The following is a 27692-nucleotide window of genomic DNA, read 5'->3' as shown; positions in this document are numbered from 1 at the left end:
AAACCAGGCAGTAGTCTCCTGGTCTCCCTACTTTATTAATTCAACAGATATTTACAGAGGACGTTGTATTTGTTAGAACAGGAGTCAGACATCAGTCAATAATCATGTAAAGAAATGTAAGATCTCATACTTGACATGTATTATAAGGAGTTTGAGTTGCATGATGCGGTGAGAATCTACATAGCATGACTTAGTAAGGAGAGGGGAGAGGGCTTCCCTGAGAAGTGAAGCCTAAGCTGAGATCTTAGGGATGATCAAGAGAGAGGGAGGGTTCTAGGCAAAGGAGATAGTACCCCCAAGTCCACAGAGCTGGTAAAGAGCTGCAGGAAGGCCAGTGTGGGTGGAGCAGAGAGCACAGTGGAGGCCTGATGCTAGATGAGACTGGAGGGTCGACCTTGTGGGCCATGTTATGCTCCAGCCACAGAAGCAATGGAGAGCCATTGAAGGGTTTTAAGTAAGGGAGTATCACTTGCCCCCCACCCCCACTTTTGTCCTCTTCCTGGCTTTTTTTTTTTTTTGGCCGTGCCATGTGGCATGTGGGATCTTAGTTCCCCAACCGGGGATCAAACTTGTGACCCCTGCATTGGGAGCTCAGAGTCTTAACCACTGGAGCCCCAGGGAAGTCCCCAGCATTTATCCTACTGTATTTGTGTACTACATTTTCCCTTCTAATCTTAAGAAAATCATTTCAGACCTCTGCCTCTTTCTTCAAATTTCCACAAAACCCCTCTCTCTCACTCTGATGACCTTACTTCACACTTAATTGAGAAATTAGCAATAACCAAATGACAAACACCTTACCTCCCCATCACCAAATCCACCTTCCTACTTCGTCTGTACATTACGTCTGTACCACTATGCAGGAAGCATCTTTCCTCCCATCCCTGTGCCCTGGACCCCTTCCCTCTCGTCCTCTCCTTCAGTTATCTCCCTCTCTCATCATCAGTTGCTCCCTCTGTTGGATCATTCTCATCAGCCTACAAACATGCCCGTGCCCATCTTCTAAAAACCTTCCATTAACCCCACATCTCCCTCCAGGTACCACCTCATCTCTCTGCTCCCCTCACAGCCAAACCTCTCAAAAGAATTGTTTGTAGTCAATGTCTTCATTGTCTTCACTTCCTTAATTCATTCCAGTTGGGCTCTTGTCCCCAGCATTCCACTAAAAAGGCTAACCACTTGCCATATGTGGTTACTGAGCACTTGAAATGCGGCTGTGTGACTGAGGAACTGAATTATTAGTTGTATTGAATTTTAATTAAAGTTAATAGCCTTGTGTGGCCAGTGGCTATCACACTGGACCGTGCAGCTCTAATGGATTCTAATTGCACAATTAACAAACTTTATTTTATATATATACATATATATATTTGTATGTATGTGTATGTATATATGGATGTATGTGTATATCTTTGTGCATAAGAGTTCATACTCTTTTCAAACACATAGAACACTCATGAAATTCTCCTGGATCCCTCAGGTCAAGATCCTACATGGTTTGGCCCCCATCCCCTCTCTTCAACATCTTTTCATGCCACTGTCCTTTTACTTCACTGAACGTTAACCCACTGGCCTGCACAAACCAGTCAGCATCATCAAGGAAAGAGGCAAAGGCATTCAGCTACTTAGGATAAGCAAGGAATAATGAGAAGCTCAGTATGGCTGAACATAAAGATTGATTCCTTTCACTGCCTGAGCTGATTGATAAATCTTGATACTGAAACCTTTGTTGTATGCAGTTGGATTATCCAAAGCTGGGTTCCCCAAAGCCGATTAGGATCTGGTTAAAAGCTAGTATTCTTGAAACCTTGTCTGGTAGCTGCCCAGGCTGTTTTGCTCCATCATGTTCTGATGTGTTTGTGGAAATCCCCAGCCAGGAAGGGAGGGGAACTGCAGGGCCCCTCAGCAGCACTGCCTGCCTCCCTGCTCCACCGGTGCCCAGGGTACACTCCACTCCCCTTAGCCATCGCAAGGCCTCCAGGAATCGAAAAATAACTCCTTATCAAGGCGTGGTTCCCTGAGCTAAGGCTGACCTTGACTCTGACTTCTCCAGGTTAAGTCCTCTTGAGCTAATCAGGAAATGAATGAAGAAATGGAGTCAGGTACTTAAAAAATCAGAGCATTAAAAAAGTGATGCAAGCAGGGAGAAAGTTAATTCCCTTCTCATTTTTGCTTTAGTTAAGAAGAAAGTCCACATGTGGTGTTAGTATTTCTTTAAACCCTCCCTATTACTTGCTGAACTATGATAAAAGACAGGCCTAGAGCCTTTACAAGCAATAATGTCTTGTCAGAATTTAAAACATGATTTTTATCATAGTCAGTTTTACAGCTACCTTCAGTTTATGGCAAGTGATACTCATTTTCCATTTACAGTAGTGATATGAAGTGTCCTTTTAAAACGTGTTTACATTTAAAAAGAGTCAACTTAGAGAAAAATATTAAGTAAGTAATACTCCAAGTGATATCTGGATCTAGCCGAAATCACACTGTGATTCATGAATATCCAAAGTCTGGGAAATGCTGCCTTAGGAACAGAGCTGTCAAGAGTGATGGGGCCACGTGTTGGCAAGACTGGCCGCATCTTGAGCGAAACCAGCCCTTTTCTGGAGCAGCTGTCAGGGTAAGGTGCTTGTCTTTATTCCCTGCTTCTCATCCCCAAGGTTCGTTTACCAAGCAAAAGTTGGGGGTCGCTGGTTCCCAGCCGTCTGCGCACACAGCAAGAAACAAGGCAAGCAGGAAGCAGCAGATGCGGCCCTCCGCGTCTTGATTGGGGAGGACGAGAAGGCAGAGCGCATGGGTTTCACAGAGGTAACCCCAGTGACAGGGGCCAGTCTCAGAAGAACTATGCTCCTCCTCTCAAGGTCCCCAGAAGCACAGCCAAAGACAGTTAAGACGTCTACTTTTGGTGCTATCATTTTTGGGGGTCCTGCTAACTCCTGTCTGGGTGGAGTCAGCTCTTAACTTGCTATCATGTGAACTATCCTAGGCTTTAATATTAGCCTCAGTAGAACCTAGAACTGGGACACTAGACGTGAGAGGGGGAAAGATGACCCACCAGTCCAGTAGAACTCGACCTCCCTGCCCACTCTGAAACATGGTGGACACAGACGAGGCTCGGTGGCCCTGACATGGCCTCCTGTCCCCACAGCTTCCTCTCACAGGCAGCACCTTCCACGACCAGATAGCCATGCTGAGCCACCGGTGCTTCAATGCTCTCACCAACAGTTTCCAGCCCTCCTTGCTTGGCCGCAAGATCCTGGCTGCCATCATCATGAAGAAAGACTCTGAAGACCTGGGTGTCGTGGTCAGTTTGGGGACAGGTAAGTGGGCTCTGAAATGTGTCCCAACTCTCCACCCCCCGCAGTGACTGGAAGCACCTCCTCATTCTCTCCTGGGGTCCTGTGTGGGTGAATTTAAGGCAGAGAGGAGACTCTTCTTGTATTTCATTTTAGCTACAGTTAATTCAGAGCAGGGAATGAATTCTCATTTCCTAGTGAAAAGAATACAGGAGTCAGGATCTGATAAACTAGGTTGTTTCTGCCTTCAAGCTTTAAGAACAAACAGCCTCTACCCTATTCATCATCGTTTTCCTTTGGAAATTTCACATTTGCTTTAACTGCCTTCCCAGGGAATCGCTGTGTGAAAGGAGATTCTCTAAGCCTAAAGGGAGAAACCGTCAATGACTGCCACGCAGAGATCATCTCCCGGAGAGGCTTCGTCAGGTGAGTGAGATCGCAGGGTGTGGTGGCTCTGACACCCACCTGACGGGCAGGTCCTCGACCCTGCAGTGCCGGCCTTTGCCTCACCTGTCCACTTGAACCTGTCTTACGGAATCAATCCCTTCTGTGACCCGGCTGCATGCCCCTACTCAGCCTGCTGTTTAAGAGCTCTTTTTCTGCTAACTCTGCTTCAAGCCCTTTTTTAAAAGCACACAATGACCTCTTGACCTTCAGTGCTGTAGGGATGAGGAAGCCTTCCATCTCCATTTGAGGACCTACAAACAAACCCATTGCCCTGCCAGCTTTCCCCTCCAGTTCACCTTTTCTTTAATTTATGAAGGGAGAGAAGCAACAGCCTCCTATAGTCCTTGAATCAGTTTATTCTGCCCTAGAATCCCTGCAGCTGCCAGAGCGAGAAGCTCTTGGCAGAAATGGAACTGACCTGAAAGGCTAACTTAGCTTTAAGAAATGCTGAGGTCTCCCATGGAGAATTTCCCACTAACTCTTTCAACCTGAGAAACCCTGAAAGGTCTGCACTGTTAAGGCTTGTCCTTGCTTGGGATCAGATTATAGAAGCAACTGCTGTTCCCAGAATCAGTCTTCTTAACCACACTTTCTTCTTGTAGGTTTCTCTACAGCGAGTTAATGAAGTACAACCCCCAGACTGCGAAGGATAGTATATTTGAGCCTGCTAAGGGAGGAGAAAAGCTCCAAATAAAAAAGACCGTGTCGTTCCATCTCTACATCAGGTCTGTACAGTCTCTGTTGCCACCAGAGCCAGTCCTGCCGGGCTTCCAGAGCTGGGTGAATGCTCTCCTGGTCTGTAAATCAGAGCTTGTTCGATGGGCCATGCTTGGCTCTGTGTTTGAGGTCCACGCCCCAGTGTGGAGTGACTCACATGTGCTTCTACCCACTCCGGCAGCCCGTAGTAGGCTTCAGAAGCCTACTTTCTCCCACATCGAGCTGTTCTTGAGCCCCAGGAAACTGGAGAGATATATCTGCACAGGTGGGTTTTAACAGATGCCCCTGTATTGCAGCACGGCCCCATGTGGTGATGGTGCCCTCTTTGACAAGTCCTGCAGCGACCGTGCTGTGGAGAGCACAGACTCCCGCCACTATCCTGTTTTTGAGAATCCCAAGCAAGGCAAGCTCCGCACCAAGGTAGAGAACGGTGAGTGACACGTCCTCCCTCTCCCACCAAAAGGCTCTGCGAAGCCCCAGGCCCGTCACAGAGCCAGAGCACAGCTGCCAAGTTTTTGCCATTAGTTGGCTGAGGTACCAGGGTCTTGTTTCCAGGGAGAGGCAAGATGTAGGTCAGAGAAGATCTGTAGGAAGATCAAGATTCCATTTTGAATTAGGTAGCTGGGGAGATCTCCAAATGAAATAGGAAGCAGAAGTACCCACTTAGAGCTCAGAGGAGAGAAATGGCTGGAAATAAAAGTTTGGGAGTCATCCTCCTATGGTTGATCTTTATAGCCATTGAAATGGATGGGATCACCTCAGGGAAGGTTGGAGAAAATGGAAAGAAAATGATGCAGAACCAAGCCTGAGATGTTGACAGGAGGACGCCAAGTGCCCGGCTCCCCTCCTGATTCTCCACCATGTCTGCCAGCTCCCCCTCCTCCATTGTCCTCTGATGTCTCCTACTGTCTCCTCACATCCACTCCTATTCCCTTCAGGCCATCCTTCTACAGTTATCAGAGTGACCCTCAAACATAGGTCATGTTACTTCGCTGCTCAAAACCCTAAAGTATAGGGCTTCCCTGGTGGCGCAGTGGTTGAGAGTCCGCCTGCCGATGCAGGGGACACGGGTTTGTGCCCCGGTCCGGGAAGATCCCACACGCCGTGGAGCGGCTGGGCCCGTGAGCCATGGCCGCTGAGCCTGCGCGTCCGGAGCCTGTGCTCCGCAGCAGGAGAGGCCACAACAGTGAGAGGCCCGCGTACCGAAAAAAAAAAAAAAAAAAAAAAAAAAACCTAAAGTGTGAACACAGAGCTACCATATGACCCAGCAATTCACTCCTAGAAACATCCCCAAGAGAAATGAAAACATATATCCACACAAAAACTAATACAGGAACGTTCATAGGAACGTTGTTTGTAATAGCCCAAAAGTGGAGACAACCCCAGGGTCCATCAACTGATGGATGGATAAACAAAATGAGTTCTATCCATACAATGGGATATTATCTGTCCATAAGAAGGAATGAAGTACTGACTTCTAATGGATAGGAGGTTTCTTTTGGGGGTGATGACATGTTCTAAAATTGATGGTGGTGATGGTTGTACAACTCCGTGAATATACTAAAAATTATTGAAGTATATGCTTTAAATGGGTGAATTATATCTCAGTAAAGCTCACTAAAAACAAAAAGCCCACCATCCTATAGTGGTTTCCCACCACACTTCACATAAAAGCAAAACGTGCCATTCACCTGTGCTTCAGCCACATTGGCTCTTTGTCAGCTCTCTCAACAACTAAACCCCCTGCTGCCTCAGGGCCTTTGCTTTTGCTCTTCTCTGTGTCTGAAACACTCTTTCTCAGCTGTTCCTTCTCCTCCTTCGTGTCCCAGCCCGCCTGACAGTCCTATCCGAGGAGGTTCCCCTGGCTGTCCTCCATCATAGCTCCCTCAGAACCATCTAGAATTCTTATGTGTGTTGACTTACGTGTTTAGTGTCTGCTCCGTTCCCTTTCTGTCCCCTCACCCCCATAAACGTTCTAGGAAGGTAAGGATCTTATTTGGTTTTGCTCACCATTGTTTCCCAGCACCAAGCCTAGTGCCCAGCACATAGTAGGTGCTATAAAATATATGAAGAACGAATGAGTCAGTAGCCTCTGGCCCGAGTCTAAGAAGGAGAAACACCACGCCAGGGAGGGGCTCGGTCCAAGGGCCCCTGCGGGTCTGACCCAAGTCTCTCATCCAGGAGAAGGCACAATCCCAGTGGAGTCCAGTGACATTGTGCCCACGTGGGACGGCATTCGGCTGGGGGAGAGACTCCGAACCATGTCCTGTAGTGACAAGATCCTGCGTTGGAATGTGCTCGGCCTGCAGGGGGCGCTGTTGACCCACTTCCTGCAGCCTGTGTATCTCAAATCCGTCACACTGGGTAAGGACCTGTCTTGAGAGCTGAAACTGGACTGTTATTTTGGTGCCCAAATCCCAGCAAACCGCATGTTTCATTGCCAGGTGCTAACATGATGTCTCCCCTTTTCAAAGTGTGCTCGATGCAGTAGTTAGTGATGGATTCTGAGTGTCTGGTCTGCTGTGATGGGAAGATTGGTTTAGGCAGTGAGCCTAGGTAACGACATGCCAGCCAAGTCTTTTCAAGATGAGTTAAAGAAACACAGCAGCTTAAAACTGCAGTGTCTGAGTTTCCTTGCTCTCCTCAGCCCTTGGCCTTACCTGGAACCTTATGTATTGTGCTTAAATGTTTGATGATCCCTATATATCCTGGGCAGCCACAGTTAGAAGGTGCTTCCTAAGTAGGGAGTTGATTCTCTGTCTTGACAACTCTGTCTGTACCCTCACACTCCCCACATGCCTCTGCCACTTCACAGCATTTGGTGCAAACACAGGTGTGTGCGTTTCTTTTTTGTACCCAGGTTACCTTTTCAGCCAAGGGCATCTGACCCGTGCCATTTGCTGTCGTGTGACAAGAGATGGGAGTGCGTTTGAGGATGGACTCCGACATCCCTTCATTGTCAACCACCCCAAGGTGCTATAACCCCATCCATTTTTCCCTTGACGTTTTCTCCTTTTCAAGTAATCCTATCAGCAGAGCAAAAACATACGGTGTGGGCAAGGGGAGCATTAGTTCGTTTCCCCAGAACTTACCCTTTCCTCCTCTTGAATGCCAAGGGCTTTCCTTCTTTTAGTCTGGAATTCATCTGAATTGAGGTCGAGTTAGTACATCTGAGTCTTAGCCAAACAGAATCCTAGATAAGGGGGAAAGATCATGACCCCACAACTCCCTCTTTCCTGTGAGTCTTGAGTCCCTGCTTCAGAAGCTTTTTGCTGAAAGGTTTCCATCTTTCTCCCATTGCTCCTGGAATTCCTAGGTTGGCCGAGTCAGTGTATACGATTCCAAGAGGCAATCCGGGAAGACCAAGGAGACAAGCGTCAACTGGTGTTTGGCTGACGGCTATGACCTAGAGATCCTAGATGGGACCAGAGGCACAGTGGATGGGTAAGGAGCTGGGAAAGCACAGCAAAAGCAGAGCCAGGCGTCCTGGCCTGAGCCCCAAGGGAGTGTCGTGTTGCCAAACACCGGAGCTTAAAAGCTGCCACACGCACCCATGCCCCCCCTCCCCACCAGTGTCTCCACCTATTCCGTCCCAGGTGAACAGTGAGTGCTTTCGTTTCTCCAGGCCACGGAATGAATTATCCCGGGTCTCCAAAAAGAACATTTTCCTTCTATTCAAGAAGCTCTGCTCCTTCCGGTACCGCAGGGATCTACTTAGACTCTCCTATGGTGAAGCCAAGAAAGCTGCCCGTGACTACGAGATAGCCAAGAACTACTTCAAAAAAAGCCTGAAGGACATGGGCTATGGCAACTGGATAAGCAAACCCCAGGAGGAAAAGAATTTTTACCTCTGCCCAGTGTAGTGTCATCCGGTGACTGATGGGTCAGGGTGTTTCACACTGGGGTGAGAGAGAGAGGTCGTAGCATTCCTCATCACATTGGTCAAGGGTTTTTGGTTTTTGGTTTCCTTTTTGTTGTTTTGTTTTTGTTTTTAAATGGAACCACAATTGGTAACACTGAGAACTTTGGGTTCCTGTTTTTCCTGCTTTCTTTGGGATTACTAGGCCAGGTCTAGCCATCCCCCTTCTCTTTTCCCAAGCAGAGGGGTAGAGACCTAAGGGCAGAGAGAAGGGGTTGTTCCTTCTTTGCGCCCACTTCCTCTTCCTTCTTCGTTTTTTCCTGTTTCCGTTCCCTTTGTATTTGCTACACTGACCTCTTGTGGTCTTGATTAGGCTCCAGTCAACAGTGTGAATCATGCCAGGGACTGATGATTTTTCATTTGTGGATTCTGAGGCCCCTCTGCTTCCCCTCCTCCCCTTCTGAGATTCCTTCTTCATGATCGTTAAGTTTTACCTTTTCCTCCAAGAGGGTAGAGGGGTGAACTTAAAGAATTTGGTGAAACGTTTATAAGGGCAGGAGTTTAAAACGGCAGTCAGCTTGTTACCAGTGCCAAGCGTGATCAGAATCTGCAGATAATGCTCAGTGATCTTCGGATTGTGCACTTTAGCCGGCTTGGGAGGGGCCAAGAGGCAGGGAAGGCTGCTGCTTGGGAAGTGCATCCCTTCCCCAGGTGGCAGGGAAGGCTGGGAACAGCCAGACGGGGCTAAAGGAATTGCCCGAGCAATAGGGGAAGTCTGCCCTGCAGGGGTGACCCAGACCACTTCCTGGGGAAGCAGATGTATCTTGGGATGTTGCCAACCTCCCAGCTGTCCCTCCTAAAGCATTGCTAGGAATTGGTCCTACCAATGGGGGAAGTAGCGCCATAGACCCCAACCAACTGGTAGGAAAAAACCCAGGATAAATCCTAGAGGGTAAATCATCTCTGCTCAGATAATCAGGACCTAGCAGGAATAAGGGCAAAAAATCACGTTGGGTCAGATCACTGTTCCAGCCAGCATGTTTCTTATGACAGTGACACCAAGGGAAGGTGACTAAGTCATGGGTAAATTGGGAGTTTTAAAAGAATGATGTAAATGTTGATTCCTAACAGCTACAGATAACCTGTAATTGCACAGATTTAAAAGTCAGATGTCATTTTCCATTGATTAACCAAGTGCTTTTGTTTTGCCTGATAGCTTCAGAAGGTTGTTTGTGGGCGGGTCACAGACCTGAGGTCTTCCAGCCTGCTAGGGAATCTTTTAGGGTTGACATTCAACAGTAGTTCTAGGTGAAAGGGCAGGTTGTCCTAAAACTCTGTGAGATGGGGCCCTTGGTCTACACCTCAAGGTACTGTGGACTCTTGTCAGAGCCTTCGACTCTCTGTGGAGTCTGGCTCTGGCCCTAAGCCAGCCAGACATGCTCAAGAAAAGTACAGAGGCCCTGCCACCTCCAGGCCTGAGCCTGCCTCTTTCCTCTGGATGATTCCTCTATCATTATCTGTGAACATGCCGAGCCAGTGCCCTCAGACGATTTTCCATCCTCCCCCACACCCCGCAAGCTACTGACTAGTTAACCCCCTGTCTGTCCCACCTCTTCAGCAGTGGATACATCCGCATCCACACATTTATTCTTGTGGTTCTCTCTGTACTTTTGACCAAAGTGAGAAAACGTAAGTCTTTAAATCACTAAGGATATCTTTGCGGAACACCAAAGTGTCCCAAGGAACTAGGAGGGAAACAGTGCCTATCTTCTGGGGTGGAAGGGGACTGCCCCCCAGTCCTGTGAGTCTCCTGATGGCACACAAAATCAGTGCTGTCCCAGGAGGCAGCTCATCTCCCTAGTTCTTCAGGCTAGAGGGTACCACCTACGGATTCCTCGGCATGCTCGGCCCCTGTGGACCGTCTTGGGCATTGGAATCTCCTGCAGAGCTCAGACTCGGCTGCCTCTTCTTTAACCGGGAGCACAGGCGCTCTCAAAAGGTCAGAGCCCCTGCTTGCCCCAAGATCTTGTCTAGCGAACTTAACAGTATTCAGTTTCTGTTGTAGGGAGAGAGCAAGGCTTCCCTGTACCCATGCATCTGCTGGAACCAAGCCTGTGTCAGGCCCTGCGCAGCCGTGCCCACCCCTGCCCCTCTGAGTCACGTGGGACAGAGGCAGAACTCCCACCTAGAGTGTTCTCTTCACTTTTTCGTCCAATCTTTGTTTTTAGTAAGCAAGACCTTCTCCCCAGCTTTTTCTCTTTTTTTTAATCTTTGTAGTTGATTTGTCTGAACTGTGGCTATTGTGCATTCTTTGAATAATCACTTGTAAAAACTGTCGCTGCTTCAAGCTATTTCCTTTACTCATGTTGAAGGGATTTTGCTGGTTTTGGGGGTCTTGGTAGTAACGCCAAGAGCAGAGTGGGGAAGAGCCCAAGTGTAGACTTGGGTGCCACGATGGGTGCAGTCAGTTTTATGATTCCACTTTTATGTGTCCCTTGGTAAAAGTGACTAACAATATACATTCCTCGTAAATAAAAAAAAAGAAGAATCTGAATTGTTAGAAAACCTCAAGTCTTGGTTTCTTGGGGGTGAGAAAGTGGGGACAGAGGGAGCCGTGGTCCTGGGATTTCTGGCAACAGCACCAGCTGCATCTGACACAGAACCTGAGGAGAGGGTCTCCCTCAGCCAGCAGAGAGGAGCCATTTCAAAGGGCCTGCCTGGGAGGTGAGCTTGCGTCTGGTGTGTTGGAGTACATCAGACCACCTTTAATTACTTCCTCAGGTCCACAGCGCCCCCTACCCCATCACATCCCACCATCAAATATCTTGTCCCCAGAGACTTGCTGCGCAAGACTTCAAGGCCCAGAGTAGGAAAGCGTCCCTTGAGACCACACCACAAATCACATACGCAACTCCAGCTCTCCTTGAGGGGTTTCTACAGCCTTCCACTCCCAGCTGTTTTGCCTGCAGGGAGGTGCAAGTTGCAGCCTGGACCAGAACTGGCTTGGCTGCAGTCTTAGGAGACAGGCCATTTGCTTTTTACTTCATAGATGGCATCCAGAATATTTCTTCGTCTTGATTTCAAAGAGAATGCACCACTTTCCAGATTTCAATTTAGTCCAGGATTTCTACAAGACTCTTCCTTGACCTTGTAAAAATACCAGAGAACACGAAATATTTGACAGTGAGGCTTCCTAAGTCGCAGTGAAACCTCCCTCTTCACCCACAATACAGATGGAACAACTGAGGCCAGGAGGGCCAGCGACATGTTTGGGGGGCACATTAAATAAGGGCCAGAACTCTGCATGGGTGTCGGTCACAGTCTGTTGAAATACAATACATGGTGAGCTGGACAGTTTTGACAGACAGTGAAGGACAGTGTCTCCGCCTACCGTGAGGTACCTGGAGCCTTGAGCATCTCTGTCCTGTTCTCAGGCATCTGGTCCCACCTGGAGGGAAATGTAGTATCCAGGCTTTGTAGAAAATGGACCGTTTCTTCCATACTTACAGTGAGTGCATGACATTAAGACTGTCCCCCCGCCACCCAGCTCTGGGTGGGCTGGGAAGCAAGGCTACCCCACGGGAGCACAAGAGGGGTTTTCTTCAGCTCAGCATTTCAGTTGCTGTTCACCCTACATTTCATCTCAGGGGCTCACCATTTAATATTGCTTCCAGGATGTGGGCCCTGGTCAAACCCATGTTTCAGGAGCAGGAGTGCCTTCCACACACACAGCCCTGACTTCCAGAGTGCAGGGGCTGTACGAGGAGTCTCCTGCCATCCCTCCAGGAGACCGGGCCTCACGTCTGCCCTGTCCTCCAGGGCCCCTTCTTTACAAAGGGCCTTCCCAGGAGCTATTTCTGGGCTCTGTCTACTCTAGGCACAGCCATTTGGCCCTATCTTTTCCATCTGCTGAATGGACTTATCAGGCCACAAATCACAATCATTGATGTTACCACTGATCTTTTCTTTAGATTCGTGCGATGTGTTTAACCTCTCATGAGTCCAGTTTCCCCAGTATTCTCCCTTCTTCCCTTATTCACCAACTCTGGCCCGAGAGGATTTCCCCACCCCCCACCCCCGTCCCCACCTCCGCCCCCCAGATGTAACAGAGAGATAAGACACCTTTGGAAACAACTTTCTTTATGAGAATCTTGAGTTCCTAAAGAGTCTGGCCTGGAGTGGGCTAGGTCAGTGCAAATATTCCAGGAGCACAGACGGGGGCAGCCGAGGCCAGTGTGGGAGAGATGGGGGCACTGCCGGTGGGTGAGTGAGGTGTTCTAATGATTCCTAGACCGACAGTCCCTTAGGAACCATGTGACTGTCACACTGACCTCTGAGACCTGTTGGGATGAATACTGAAGGGAGGCTGCTTATTCTCTGTCTAGTCTGGGTGGGCGACTAGCCAGCACCAGTTGGCTTGTGAGGGATGCTGTGACACCAGCCCGACTCTGCCTACAAGCAGAGGGTGACGGCTGGAACTGAGTGGGGAGAGAATTCGGAGAAGACGCTGAATGCCCCTCACTTCCCTCCCAAGGAGCTCTCCTCCTCCCTGCCTCAAAGGCCACAGAGAGCGTGGACTCTGGGATTAGTGTTGGGTTTCAGGTCCAGCACTACTCACCAGCTATCTCTTGGTCTCTCTGTGCCTCATTTTTCTTCTGTCAACAGGGGCCCCTTCCCTGCAGGACAGTGAGGGGTAAAGACAGTGTATCTGAAGCAACTGGCCCAGAGCAGGCCACTGTGCACAGCAGCTAATACTGGGATTGGGAGAAGCAGAACAGGAGTCAAAGCCCCACATCCTCCCTGTTTGCTTAGAGGGAAATGGCCTTGCCCTTTCTGCACAGATAGCCGTCCTCCACAGAAATGCCAGCTGGGGGCTGCCCGTGTCTTATTTGCTTTTAAATCTGCAATAACTTGGTACCAGCTGTTCCAGTATTAGACACCTCACTGCCAGGAGACTGCCTTCCTCCTGCCACAGTTCCAGCCGTCAAAAGCAGTCTCTCATACCCTCTTTTTCAAACAAAAAGTGGTTCTCAGATGGCCTGTGGCCTTCTCATCTCCGATGGAGATGATCCCAACTGTTTCCTCACTGCCCTCTCCCAAGCCCACCTTGCTTGGGTGCCAATCCAGTATCTCTCCCTCCCTCTTCAGATCTGGGGCCTTCAGTCCTGGCCCGGAGCTCAGTTGGGTACCCCATTCTCTCCAGAGATGCCCTGCCCCACCCCATGGAAGGGGCCAAGAGGCTTCCCGGAGAACACCAAGAGAAGAGGATGGAGGACCCAAGAGTAGAAGAGACCTGGTTCTCCAAAGCTTCCCAACGCCCTTGAGGATTCAGTCTGTACTGACACGTGGTAACACCTTGCCTGAGCCCTCTTTCCTCCACCCGTCCTCCCCTCCTCCCCTCCTCCCCACTGGCGTGGTCCCCTAGGGGCTGCACCCAGAGATGGAGGGAATGGTACTGCCCCAGGGACCCTGCCCAGTTAACCCCTTCGATCAGGCCCTCCCATCCTTGCTGGAGCCCTCAGCCAGCTGTCATCCCCATGTCACAGATGAGGATGAGCAAATTCAGAGTTAAGTGCTTGTACAAGGTCAGCCAGCAAACAACCTCTGCTCTCCAGCAGCCCCTCTGGCACTGTCTGGTGACTTACTTGGACAACAGCCAATTGCAGGAAGTACTGAAAGCATGTTCAGCCACAGCAACAGCTGATGGGGCCTCCCTAGCAGCCTAGACCCTGGCAAGGAACCCGGGAGAGCTGGGCAGGAGGGCCTCAGGCCAGCACCTACCCTTCAGAGGGAGGGTTCCTTTTCATTAGCTGTTTCAGGTTCCGGGATGTTTCCTCAGGGCTGTGAGTCCGAGGTGGGTCCAACCGTAATACAGGCAACTCTCCATTTGTTGTTCTAGAAGAAGGGAGTCTCCATGGTGCCGAGACACTCACCCCCCAGAAGAGATGTCTGCCAGCCCATTCCGGCAGGTGGGGAAATGTGCTGAGGCACATCTCTCACAGCTGCTGGCTTCATGTCCCAGTGGCGTTCCTCCACAGCCAGTATGGGACTAGGTCACCCGGGGGCCTGGGCACACACCTGTGTCAGGAGGAGCCGATCCAGAAGGGAGGCCGGAGCCTGAGCTTAGCCCGGGAATGGAACGAATCTTTGCTGAAGAGGCTCCAGGGGGCAGCCCACCTGTTGGGCTCACCCCAGCCTTCCCTGTGTTGCTCCTCTCCAGCTCTCCCAGACCCCATCCCTGTTTCCGGGGGCTGTCTGCTCCAGGGTATGGGTGGGTCTGGAAGGAAGAGTGACATGACAAGGCAGGTAAGCCCATACCTGTCGACTCTGACCACCTCTCAGACTTGACATTCACGAAGCATCTACTCTACGCCAGGTACAGCCCTGGGCTTTTTCACAAACATCACTCCTGCCTCACAACAACCCCATGAAGAGGGCCTTACTATCCCCGATTTATAGATGAGGAAGCTAAGGCCTAGCCAGACTTGCTCAGGATGGCTGAGAGTAGTGGCCGAGCGGGGACCAGAATCCAGACTCTGCTCCCTGTCCAGCGCTCTGCGCCTCTGCTGTCTCCCCCCGCTCCGAGGCGCCTGCAGAAGCAGGCATCCAGCCAGGCTCCAGAGAATAGCACGGTGTGTCGGGCAGTCCCCTCAGGTGCGCTTGGCAGACGGACCCCTCTGTGACCCCGATGGCCCAGCACTGAGCCCAGGCTGGGACCACAGACCAGAGCCAGTCACGTGGCGGGGGCCAGGGCAGGTGATCCCTGAAGAGGTCTGTTTCCTGGGCTAACAGGCAAGGTGGCCTCCAGCGGGCCCCTGGGAGCAGCGTCGGGATACACCCTCCAGGGACCCACAGGACAGGAAGCCGAAGGCTGGGCTCTGTGTACACTCCGCTGTGCAGACCGGCAGTAGCAGACCTGTCCTTCCGAAGTTCTGCTTCAACCCTGCTCAGGTTTGCTTGGGCGGGGCAAGAGGAGGAGCCAGAGCAGGAAGGATGGAGCCAGGAACAGAAGTAGGGGGCAGGAACCATGCTGATGTGGCAGAGTTCTGGCCACTCACACCCTGCTGGGCTGGCCTCCACAGGCAGCCCTCTCCTGCCCGGCCTGCTCTGCTGCGGGCAAGAGGGCTGGGTCTGCTTAAAGCTAATGTCCTTAGTTTACTCATTCCAATGACCAGTCGGTTCAAATTGCAGCCGAGCAACAGCCTGTGAATTTGAACTCACACAGTTCAAGAATTTGGCCCTTAAGTTCCAAGCAGGTCACCCAAAGATTCAGAACTCCGAGGCTGCCCTAATACCCAGCCTTGCCCCCCACACCCTGGCCTGAGCAAGAAAGGAAGTCTAGGGAGAATCTTCACTGGGAGAAGGGGACCTGGGGCTGAACTCTGGGGCCCTTAGAAGCAAGGGGCTGTGGGACTGGGCTGGAAGCCTCGCTCAGGACTCTGACCTCAGCTCCAGGCTAACCTCTGGGCAGGAACCCCTGGCTGCCGTGAGGCCCACCCAGCTAGCTGCTGTCCAGTTAAGCAGGGACAGACATCAGGTCACACCCAGGCCTCTCTCCCCTTGCTCTTCCCTTCTGAGCTGCCATTGTGTCAGGCCAGCCCAGCACAGAGTCGGAGCCCCTGTCTCGCCCCCGTGCTCCTCCCTTTTCCCATGACTTGGAGGCAGCCGTTGACTCTGTCCCCTTCTTGGCCCCTTCCCCATCACACTTTCCTCAGGGTGGAAGCCTCCAACCACTCCATCCTCCACTTCTCAGCCTTCATGCTCAACCAGCAGCACTATTGCCTGGGTTGGTACAAGAGGAGGAGAGCAGCCAGAACACGACGCAGCTGGTCCAGCCTCCAGGTTGGTGATGGCGGGGGGGCGAGCTCCAGGTGAAGTGAAAAGATGGGTCTGTGGGGGCAGCGCCCCTCTTTCTGGTACCTCACTCATCCCTCCTCGACCCAAAAGTACTGTACAACAGAGGGGTGAAGGAGCATGGAGCTGGGGAGGGCCTCACTTGGAGCTGGGAGCCGAGTGGTCTGCGTGGAGGAAGGTGGCAGTGGTGTAGTTCTGGAAGAGAGGCTGCAGGAACATGCCGATGGTGCCAAAGACACAGACGAAGACAAAGATCCAAAGGAACAGACGGTCGATCACCATGGCGACATACTTCCAGTCCTCACTCACCTGGACAGAGGAGAGGAAGGAGACCCAGGTATCAATCACATGATACAGGAGGGGAGTGGATCAGGTAGAAGCAGCTTCCACCACACATCACTCCTCTCACTCCACGACCCCAGAGTGACCTTTCCAAAGCATGGCCCCAGTCTTGCCTGCTTAAAAGCCTCCAGTGGCCCCACTGCCTTCAGCAGCCACCCAAACTCCCAAGTCTAAAATCAAGACCCACCCATGACAAATATGAGCCAGCCACCTATCTTCCACCCTCTGACCCAGCCTTACCAAACTCCAGTCTGTCTTCTCAGGTCCCTGTGCCTTTGGGTTTCCTTTTGGTCTAGAATTCCAGTCCTCCCTATCTCTACCTGTGAACTCCTACACATCCTTCAAAGCCTAAATCAAATGTCACCTCTTCTATGAAGGCTTCCCTGATCCCCCTGATGAGAATGAACCACTGTTTCCTCTGGGTTCCCTCAGCACTGTGTACACGTCTCTATCACGGTATTTTTACTGCACTGTATTGTCATTTCAATTTGTATGCCTGTCCCCTCCTTCCTCCCTGCCCGCCTCCCACCACTTAAGCTATGAGCTCCTAAACTAGAGGGACCCGATCTGATTCATCTTTGTAATCCCAGCATCTCAAACACAGGGTTCCTGGTAAACGGGTGTTGAATTAGTGAATGAATGGCTGCCTCTGCAGGCCTCACTCCTTATATGACTGCCTGGGGAGCCCCATCCAACAGCCCCAGAGGGTGAGGACTAGATCTCAGGTGTAAACAAACCCGTCCAGAAGAAAATAACCTCTGTGGGTTTGGGAGCCAGTCACAGGGACTGCAGGAGGCCTGGCCTCCACTTAGAGCTGCTCCACTCCGGCCTGAGTCTGGACCTTTGTACACGTGTTCCTCTGTAGCCCAGCCAGTGGGGGGGATGGGAAGAGGCACTGTGCACCTTCCTTTAGTCAGCAGCTGAATAATGATTCATTCGTGTCACACTTGTGCCTCCTATGTACCTGGCACCATGCTAGGCACTGGGGATGTGACGGAGAGCAAGACAAACACATCCTGCAGTTTACAGTCTACTGAGGGAGATGGACACAAAATTAGCAAAAATAATTACACATTGGTGGGTGCTTATATGGAAACAAAGGACGAAGAAATGGAGGGGGAGATATAATTCAGGGTGTGATCTGGGGAGGCCTCTTTGAGGAGGTGACACCTTAAGCTAAGATCTGATAAGTGAGAAGGAGCCAGCTGAGACAATCAGAAACAATCAGAGAAACCCAAACCAAGGGACCTTCGATTGGCCTGTACCCTTCAAAAATGTTTATGCCATGAAAGACAAAGCTGAGGAACCCTTCCAGATTGAAGGAAACTAAAGAGACAGAACAACTAAGTGGAATTCAAGATCCTGGATTGAGGTGGGGGAGATGCTACAAAGGACATTACGGAGACAACTGAAAAAATGTTAGTATGGACTTTATATCACATAAAGGTATTGTATTGATGCTAAATTTCCTGAATTGCATCACTGAGCCTGGGTTATGCAAGACAATATCTCTGTTCTCAGGAGAGAAAAGCTGAGGTATTGGGGATAAAGGATCACTATGTCCACAACTTACTCTCAAACAGTAGTGCAAAAATTAATAACAGTAATAATAATAGTAATAAAAAAAAGAAGGGCATTCCAAACAGAGGGACCAATCTGTGCAAAGGTCCTGAGTCAGGAAAGAGCTTAGCTGGCTTAGAACAGTTGAGCCCATAAGCCAGTGACCTGAGCAGGGGCGAGATGGCACAAAGTGCACAGGAGACACTGTGTGTTTGGATGGAGAAGCACAAGAACTGAATCAGGGAGACCATCAGGAGTCTCTGCCCTGGTCCAGGCAAGAGCTGATAGAGGCCTACAGCCAGGGAGGCAGCATGGAGATGGTGAATAAAGAAGGAAGCTGAAAATCTCTTTGGAGGTTGGTTCCACAGGACAGGACTTCTGATGATTTGGATGGTGGGGGACATAAGAAAGAGAGGAGTCAAGGTTGACTCCAAGTTTTTGGTCTAAACCATTGGGTGGATGGTGATGTCATTTACTAAAAGACGGGGAGATTGGAGGAGGAGCAAGTTGGTGGTGGGGATGTAGATTAAACACTCAGTTTGGGACATGTTAAGTTTGAGATGCCTGTGAAGCATCCAAGTCGGTCATTGCATCCTCATCACCTAACTCAGTAAATGCACATTACGTGAGTGGACGGCAGTGGGGGAGGCGGAGAGTGACGCAGCTGGTCAACCCCCTGCACCACCGGCATCTCCCACTTGGCCTCAGCCACCTCTGAGGCTCCCACCCCATTTCCTCATGACTTGGTCCCTCTCTTCTTCCTTCAGGACCATAACTTGCTCCTTAGCTCAAGCCTCAGCTCCTGCCCTCCCAGGAAACAGAAACAGCAGGCTCTGAAGCATCCCCCCACAAAAAAAAACCGGTAGTGCAGGAGCCCACCCTTCCTCATCCCCCAAGCTGGAATGGCTGCAATCCAGTGGAAACATGGCCAGTCACCAGAGCAACAGCTGAGCCACAGCCTGGAACCAGCCAGGTACCCAAAGACTGATGCCGGATGGGGCCAGCCACAGCCCAAAGTGGGGGGAAGTCAACCCATCATCTTCCCCACCCCCATCCCCTGGCTCAGTGCTCCCTTTCTGGGAGTCACTGCAGAAAGATACCAGTGTGCAGAAAGCTCAGGGTGGGTCTTAAAAACCCTCGCCTCCACCTGCCCCCACCTCTGTAAATATTTCACAAGGGCATCCCCTGAGGACCCAGAAGAGCAGGAAAAAGATATTGATCTGGGACTCTGTGCTCTTCCCAGCAGCTGGTGGAACCTCTTAACCACCGCCACCCCTCCCATACACACTTTCTACTGCCCTCAGTTTTGCCCCCCGACGCGGGGCACACAAAGGACTCATCTCCATTTGTGCTAAGAGCTGCAGGTTAACAACATGGGCTTGGGAGTACAAGCGGCAGAGAGGGGGTCTGGGGTCAGAGCCACGGGCCAGCTGCAAACCCAGAAGGGCCTCTTCCACTTCCTGGCCACCCTCCCAACACTAACGACACTCACGATGCCCCAGCTGAGGCATTTCGCTCTGGATACTAGTCCTCAGGAAGCCGCAAGGTCATCCTGTACCAACCGCAACTTAGGCGGCGCCACCTCCCGGAAGTCAGAGAAGAGGCCACGCCAGCGCCCAGGCCCACAGGCCCCGGCCGGACTCTCACTGCCCGCATCCTGCACTCCCGTTAGCTCCTCGGTGTCTGTCTGCGCAGGTACCGAGGGCCCTGCAGCCCGCATCCCACGCCCGAGTCCCCGCGCCTCACTCACGCTCTGGTCGTCGTCCTCACTCCGCATGTGGTCCGCGATGAAGCGCACGCCGTCCACCGCCTCCTGGAGGCCGCAGCCACACGGCCCCCCGGAGCGTCCGGGGCCGGCTGCCGGCCCCGGCTCTGAGCCGAAGGCCCCAGCCAAGCCCTGCACAGACGCGCGGTTGACGAAGCACGTGCAAGAGTCTGCCCCCAGGGCTTCGCGTAAGAAGACGGCGCCGGCTCCCTCGCGCCTGCGCTGGCGCCGCTGCAGGCGCAGGCGTTGGCGGGCGCAGCGGTGGCGCGGCTGCTGCATGAAGAGCAGCGTGGGCAGCTTCTCCAGGAAGATGACCTTGACCCAGGGAGCCATGGTGTGCGTGGTGGGTGAGCGGTGGTGCACGTTGAGCACGCACACGCTGGTGACGATGGAGAAGGTGACGAGCACCATGGTGAACATGAGGTACTTGCCTACAAGCGGCACGTCAAGGGAGGTGGGCGGCACGATCTTGGAGATGAGCAGCAGGAAGACGGTGAGCGCCAGAAGCACGGAGATGCACAGCGTCATCTTCTCTCCACAGTCGGAGGGCAGGTAGAAGACGAGGATGGCTAGTGAGGTGATGAGCACGCAGGGGATGATGAGATTGATGGTGTAGAAGAGTGGCTTGCGACGGATGATGAAGTCGTACGTGATGTCCACGTAAGTGGAGTCGTCCGGGTTCTCGTTGCGCCGGCCCGGCAGCGCGACGATGTCCCACTCGCCACTGGGCGTGAAGTCGTCCAGGCTGGCCACGTCACTCTTGAGCACCAGGTCGATCTCGGTGCGGTCGTAGGTCCACGAGCGGAACTTCATGGTGCAGTTCTGCTGGTCAAATGGGAAGTGCTTTACTTCGATCTTGCATGCGCTCTTGTAGATGGCAGGTGGCAGCCAGAAGATGCTGCCATCATAGGAGACCACGGCATTGGAATAGAAGGACACCTCGTACATGCCGTCAGCACTGCCAAGGGATGAGCACAGTCAGCCCTGGCCTAAGCATTCCTCCACCCCACCCATCAACCCAGCCCTGAGTGGGAAGAGAGGAAAGTCTAAGGGATATATGGGAAGAGGGTAGCCATCCAGGGGTCTAGGGAGGAGGAGCAGGAATTGAGCAAGAAGGGGATCTGGGTGGGTTGGTGAGGAGAAGAGGTGTCCTGGTCAGAAGGCCTCAGAGACAGAAGAGGGTGATGAAGAGGGGGGCACATCTGCTACTTGTCATGCATTCTGTAAGCTGGTTGCTCCACATGAAGGTGGAGAAGTTAGGGGAGCCAGGGAGGCCAGAATGAGGAGCCCCAACCAATGGAGAGGGACAGGGGCAGATGGGAGGAGGAGATGGTCCCTAGTGGCTCTGGACTGGTGGCTTTGGGTCTTCGAGATAAGAGGGATTATTTCAGGAGTGGGGCTGGAACCTGGAGGAGAAACTGGGACCTTCAAGTTCTTTGACCCTCCCCAATCCTCCTGGAAAGCCTATTCTTGAATCAGTTTAGGCACTGGGGTCTGTCAATCCTCGTTTTTATGCCACTGCAGCTCCAAACACTGGGAGTCCTAATTGGCTGAGAGGGAGCTGGCCATGGCCCAAGTTACCTTGGCTGTCCACATTGTACCTCACTGGTTTGGGTCTGTCTGTCTGGGTCTGTCTGTCTGGGTAGTGACTTATCTTTGCCAATGAAAAGTCCCTCTGTCCCCCAGCATGAGCTAATTTACTTTCCCCAAGACCTGAGTACTCCCATGGTCTCCTCCAGCCTTCCCATCCCTCCAGGGTCACCTACTTGTTGTATAGGACCACGTCTGGGAGCCAGATGTGTTTGGAAGGGAGCCGAACTTTCTTCATGTTGTCAAATTCCTCAGGCTTCCAGGTGAGGCGATAATCCTCCCACTCCTGGGAAAGGGAGAGAGGGAGGCAGCACCAACCTCCGCCCTGGGAGGGGCTCAAGGTCAAGGACAGGGATAAGAGGAGGCCTATCTGGCTTGAGGAAGTTTTGAAAAGTCATTGCATCCCCACAGTGACTTCTCTGCCCAGCAAAAGTGTCTTCTCATTTAATTTGCATAGCCAAGCCAAAGTATTAGAATTTACGTTTTACAAATGAGAAAATGGATCTTGCAGAGTTTAACAGATTCAAAGTTACAGAGCTGTGAGTAGAAGAACCAAAATTCAAATACAGTTATTTAGGACTCCAAAGTCTATAAATTTCTGCCTCTCTTGAGGACATTAAAAGAGGGAAAAGCACATGCCCCTCTCCCCCAAAAAAAAAGGAGGAAAGAGAAGCCCAGGGGTGTGGACAGGAAGAGTGCTAACCTGGGTCAGCCAGACATTGGTGGTCATGATCTGCTCCCGCTCATGCTGCAGGGAAGAAGAGAAGCTGCTGAGAAGTGCCCCACCCCCACCCCTCAAGCCTGTGGTCCCACTACACCACCCAGGCTCCTTCCCCCGCCTCCCCAAGCCTTGGGAACTCCAGAAGAATAAGCACAAACACATTCTGTCTATGCTGACTTCAGTAGCTGGGCAGAGAGTCTGGGACCTTCACTCACCACACTGATGAGCTGGGCCAGTGATACCATGAGCTGTACCGTCACCAGCTCAGAGCCATTGGTGGCTGGGCGGATAAGCTTATTGTAGCGGGACGGATCCAGGAGATGCTCCACCAGCCGCTCCTCTGTGTCTGTACCACAGACTCCTGGGTAGTATTGGTAGAGGGCAAGAGGTAAGTACATAGGCAAGGAGGTCCCACCCAGGATCCCACTCTCCCTAGGCAAGTGGTACAACGTAGGCCCAAACAGGAGGCTGTAGCTTCCCACAGCCCCATCCTTAAGGATATAGCAAAATGCTTAGGTTACCCCATGGAGGCCCCTCATAGAGAAGTCCCTCTCTGAGATCACTGACCAAGGAGCCCAGACAGCCCCCCACAGTCCCCCACTAAGAACCCATTCTGCAAGGATTAGTGGAGACCCTGCTCTTCCTGCAAGGTCTCAGAGGATGGTTTCAAAAGAATTGACATTTCTGTCTCCATGGCTTCCCCGAGAAGATACCTACCATTCAAGGAAGGTTCTGGAGGGTGGTGAAAGGGGAACAGTTATTCATGCCCCACCCACCATACAGCCTTTCTCCTCAGTCCATGCCCATCTATGTGTGTAAGTAACCCTGTGTGCCTCTACATGTGACTGGCCGTGACCCCCTCCCCCCATAGGTCCTGGGTTGGAGTAGAAGAGGTGGGCTGCCTGAGCTCTGGGTCAGGGCATATATTTAGTCCCAAGTTGCGCACCTACGGGAGCCCACCTCTCATGAGATTGCAGGCAGGTATGGAAAGCTCATTTCGTTGTATATTCCCTTTGTACCTGCCCCACCACACACTCTATCTCCTTCTGCAACCCTGCACGAATGCACCCCACCCCCTCAGAGACTCCTCCCTGGCCCTCCGCCTGGCAGAGCTTCTTCCCTTCCGAGTCTCCTGTCCCCCCTACAAGAGAGTTGAGAAGTTGCTTCTTTCCCCCTCCTGCCTTGCCCCTTTGGAGTGAGCAAAATCAGGAGTCCAATATGAGGGACAGAAAATGATGCAGAGCCAAGGGAGGGTGCTGAACCAGGTAGATTGTCTTGAGATAATGTTTCACAAGAAGTCAAATGGCATCTCAGCTGCAATCAGACTCTCCCCTTCCTTCCACTCCAGATAGCCTGGGGATCCCCTCCCTCCTTCCTCTCTGTGCCCACACCCTCTCCACCACCCCTGCCCAGGTTGCCCTCTCTTCCCAGCATCACTTCGGGTATGTCCTCCTCCCAGTTCAGTCTCCCAGGTACTCCCTGCAGTGCGGGGGTCTCTCCCCTAACCCCTAACAGACTCCCCGCCTTAGGGATCCCTCCCGTACACCTTCGAGACTGAGTGAGACACAGCGCGGCGACTTGTCCTTACCTGAGCACAGCCCGAGGAGGCCAAAGCTGAGGAGCAGCGCCATGGGGCCCGAGCGCCAGGCCATGCCTCTGGCATAGCTCGCCGACTCGCCTAAAGCTGCCGAAGCGCGCCGCAGGCCGGAGGGCCGCGGGCGGGGCGCTGTCCGTGGTGCTGAAGCCGCTCCCGCACCGCCCGCGCCCAGCTGGAACTGAGCCCAGGTTGTGCTCGCAGCCTTTGATGCTGCAGTGCCGACCGCCACGGCGGTTCCCAGGGCTCAGAGAGCTGGTTGCGAGAAGGAACCAGCGTCTCGTTTATCCCGGTTTGAGCAGGAGGAGGCTTTTCCGGCTGCTCTTCCAGGGAATACAACTGGGACGGTGAGGGGGAGGAGTCTCCGCCCCGGAGGCGGAAGCGCCAGAGCTCAGAATAAAAGGGGTCCCTGGGTTGGGTATTCTGCTGGTCCTGCTTAGTTAGGGTGTACGTGAGGCGGAAGAAGGGCGGCTCACCGGACAGTGGAGGAGTTCTGAAGCCCCTGAGTTGGGACAGGACCCTGGAGGGGTCTGAAAAGGCTCCGGAAGAAAGCGCGAGTAAGACAAACAGGTCAGGACCCACCAAGCACCGGGGACCGAGGGCCAGAATGAGGGGGTGGGAGTCGGAAGGAGTTTCTGGAGTTCCCACTTTCTTTCTTTTCTCTTACCAAGCCCAAATGATCCTGCTTCCAGGGAAGGCTGAGGATGCAGCCAAAAAAATGCATTTTAGGCCCTTAGAGAAAGAGACAGGGGGCTGTAGGTTTGCCATTTTAAGAATGCAAACAGTTTTCAAGTCTGGAAACAGGATCCCCTCACCTGTTTCCTTCTCTACCAACGTAGAAGGCCAAGCTTCCTGCCCTCCCCCAGGGAATCTAAGGTGGGGACATGTGGACATCTCCTGAAGAGAAGGTGACCTTCAAGAGTGGAAGGGTAAATGGCCCTTATCAATTAGTCTTTCTCACCCACATTCCCTTCCTCTCCAGTCTTTGGCTTCTGTGTGACAAGGGGGGATCAGAGGATGATTTCACAGAGGCCAGCCCAAGAATGAAGCTAACACAAAGGAAAGCAAAGATGAGACAGAGACAGAGAGAGGTGTCAAAACTCAATGACATCTTTGATCTTGAAAGCCCTGAACTTTTAACTTCTGAGCCAATAAATGTTTCCCTTTTTTCTTAGGGGGATTTTTGTCATTTTCAACCAAAAGATTCCTGACTAAAGCAGCCTTATCATACATCAAGGCACTGTCTTATTCCATCTCTGCCCACTTCTTCAACCTCCTCTGGACCACTACCCCCAGCCCCACACTCCTCTTGGCAATGTCTTTAAGATCCTCCCAACCTCCACACTTCAGGGCCTTTTAAACATGTAGTTTCCTTGATTCTTTTATCATGCATTTCCCCTCAACCACTTTCTACTTTACTTTGTACACGTGGCAGAAACGTCAGTTCCTCAAGGAAGCTATGCCTGACCAAAGATTAGGTCAGGTGCCCTGCTACATGTTTCCAGAGGATGATCAATGAGTAAGTAAATCAATCTAAGATGGTGGCTGTCTATCCTGCTAGATCATGAACCAGCGCAGTGTCTGGTGTATTGTGAGGGCTCAACAAATAAGGAAAAGGGCTGGTATAGGACTGTAATCTTTTAACATGTAGAGGAAAATTCCTCTCTAAAAGCTCAGCCAAAAGCAATTTACTTACATGTACTTAGTTCCTGGAATTGAGGCGGAAAAGCAAGACAAGTATCAGCAAAGGGCTGGAGAGGACGTGGGATGACTACAGGCCCCATAATGCACATGGAAGTGGCCATAAAGCTGCACCACAAGCTCCAGGGCATGTGTGTGTGTAAACATGTAATCATCTCTTAAGAATTCAAGAAATCTTGGAACCAACAAAAGATGTAGAGAATAAAAGCCTTAAGGAAAAGGGAAGGAATGTGTATAGTCACTCCACTTGGGAAAAGGGTCAAAGATGGGAAGAAGACACCCCCTTCAGTAATTCAGATCAACGTTTGTTGGGTATCTACTGTATGGGTGTTGAAGCAGTGATCAAAAAGACCTAGTCCCAGCTATTAAGGAGATCACAATTTGGTGGCAAAGACTTGTTACACCATGCAGTGGCTGCTCTAGTAGAGTATAAACAAGGTGCTTTGGAAGCACAGAGGACAAAGAGGTTCATAGTGCCTGAGTGCCTGGAGGGGATGGAGATGAAAATTGAGATTGGAAAGATGAGAAAGCCAATAAGACAAAGGTGGCTAAAAAGGCATTCAAACTCCTGAAAGAGAGAGACAGGGAGCTTTACATGTAGATGGTACTTTCATCTTTTGGTGGAAGCTGGGTGATTGAAGAAGGCTGTGAAAGTCTTCTCTTATGAAAATCTCTCTCTGGAGTGGTTGCTTGTCTCTGTATTGATAGACTGGAAAGTCATTTGCTTGCTTGAAGCCCTTGGTCACTCCCTGATGCTCCTCTCAGGTCAGTCAGGGCAGCCTGTTCACCTTGACCTCTACCTTTTCTTTTCAAATTCCCCAGCTTTTATTTCAAGTTTAATTCCAGCCTGGCAGGGAGTGAGTCCTCTGAGCACAACCACTCAGTGGCCGAGGAGAACTGGAACACCATTCCTCACTCCCTCATGTCTCCCACACACACCCCTTCCATATCCACCAGGGAGAGAGGACAGGTCCAGAACCATGCAGGGTGATGGATACATAAAGGAGTATCAGCCCTCAGGCAAAATAGTGACCAGGCAAGGTTTTGGCAGGACACTCCCAGTGCCTTTGATGGTAAGGAACATTTTCTCCTGAAAGGCATTACAATGTTATTTTCCTTTAAGATATTTTAAATTTAAAAACTTACTACCAGAGTAGTACATATCCATAAAGAGCAATTGGAAAACACAAGTTAGCAAAACACAAACTAGATTCATAATCTTACCTCCTAGCAAAAAAATCGCTGTTAGCATTTCATATATATACAGTATATCTCCACATTTATCTATGTGTACTTAGATATAATATACATGCAAAAATCATGTAAATTATAAATGTACAGCTAGATAAATTTTCACAACATGAACACAGCCGTGTAACTCCCACCTAGATTAAAAAAAAAAAAAGACAACGTTACCAATATCCAGAAGCCCCCCACTCTGTTCCCTCCAGGCATTATTCCCTCCTCTTGGAAAATAACGTTATTGTGGGGAGGGAGGAATGGGGAATGACTGCCTAAGAGGTACTGCTTGAAGTTCTGGAACTAGACAGAGGTAATGGTTACCCAACTTTGTGAATGTATTGCATGCCACGGAATTGCACACTTTAAAATGGTTGAAATGATACATTTTATGTTATGGGTATTTTCCCACAATTTAAAAAAATGACCAAAAAAAAGTAAACACTATTCTGACTTCTAATAGCATAGATCAACTTTGCCTGCTGAATTTTATCTAAATGGAATCGTAATCTTTTGTGGGCTTTCTTTTTTCCCCCAACATTATGTTAGTAAGAATCAAGGGCATTGTTGAATGTAGTTGTAGTTCATTCATCTTCACTGCTGTAGACTATTCCACTGTGTAAGTATACCATTGTTTATCCATTCCGCCAGATAGAAATTTGGGTTGTTTTCTCTTCTGGACTATTAAAAATAATACCACTATGAACATTCTTGTTCATGTTTTTGGTGTACAAATATATGTATTTTCATTTACTTTTTAAAAAGGAGCAGACTGTAAAATAGCTCTGTAACCTTCCTTTTTCATTTACTATTTCTGAAACATCTCTCTATACCAATAATTATTCTTTGATAACTATTTTTAACAGCTGCATAGTATTCCATTGTAGGTAAATGTTTGCACATACCTTTAATAGTTTCCAAGTGAAATTGCTGAGTCAAAGGTTTTTTTTAGTTTTTTGATTATTTAATCATTTATTGCTAAATTGACCTCCAGAAGGATTGATACT

The 27692-nt window shown here is 50.8% G+C and overlaps 2 protein-coding genes across 8 annotated transcripts in view; one reads left to right on the top strand and one right to left on the bottom strand.

Moving 5' to 3' along the window:
* Positions 1–10884, top strand: part of ADAR (adenosine deaminase RNA specific) — a 41085-nt gene extending 30201 nt beyond the window's left edge. For 4 of the 7 annotated variants that reach the window (XM_060090639.1, XM_060090638.1, XM_060090634.1 and 1 more), the window contains 9 exons: positions 2661–2886; positions 3149–3320; positions 3629–3722; positions 4346–4468; positions 4757–4890; positions 6642–6824; positions 7321–7433; positions 7777–7904; positions 8086–10884. In XM_060090639.1, the coding sequence (XP_059946622.1) occupies positions 2661–2886; positions 3149–3320; positions 3629–3722; positions 4346–4468; positions 4757–4890; positions 6642–6824; positions 7321–7433; positions 7777–7904; positions 8086–8323 (1411 nt within the window). In that variant the 3' untranslated portion in view covers positions 8324–10884. The remainder of the gene's footprint in view (positions 1–2660; positions 2887–3148; positions 3321–3628; positions 3723–4345; positions 4469–4756; positions 4891–6641; positions 6825–7320; positions 7434–7776; positions 7905–8085) is intronic. The other 3 variants (XM_060090637.1, XM_060090636.1, XM_060090635.1) reach the window with 1 other exon arrangement.
* A 5427-nt stretch (positions 10885–16311) lies between these two features.
* Positions 16312–23803, bottom strand: CHRNB2 (cholinergic receptor nicotinic beta 2 subunit). Its single transcript, XM_060088023.1, has 6 exons — positions 23740–23803; positions 22367–22512; positions 22134–22178; positions 21607–21716; positions 19826–20798; positions 16312–16482 (listed from the first exon to the last, which is right to left on the bottom strand). The coding sequence occupies exons 1-6, from the start codon at positions 23801–23803 to the stop codon at positions 16312–16314; spliced, it is 1509 nt and encodes a 502-aa protein (XP_059944006.1).
* Positions 23804–27692: the final 3889 nt, after the last annotated feature.

Source organism: Mesoplodon densirostris, chromosome 2 (genome assembly GCF_025265405.1).
Source record: "Mesoplodon densirostris isolate mMesDen1 chromosome 2, mMesDen1 primary haplotype, whole genome shotgun sequence".
NCBI lineage: Eukaryota > Metazoa > Chordata > Mammalia > Artiodactyla > Ziphiidae > Mesoplodon > Mesoplodon densirostris.
This window is presented reverse-complemented; position numbering and strand designations above follow the sequence as displayed.

Coding starts and splice junctions, on each gene's coding strand:
- CHRNB2 (XM_060088023.1), bottom strand. CDS start 23,803: ATGGCCTGGCGCTCGGGCCCCATGGCGCTGCTCCTCAGCTTTGGCCTC. Junction 22,179..22,366: donor TGGCCCAGCTCATCAGTGTG/GTGAGTGAAGGT, acceptor TCTTCCCTGCAG/CATGAGCGGGAGCAGATCAT. Junction 16,483..19,825: donor GTGAGGACGACGACCAGAGC/GTGAGTGAGGCG, acceptor TCCTCTGTCCAG/GTGAGTGAGGACTGGAAGTA.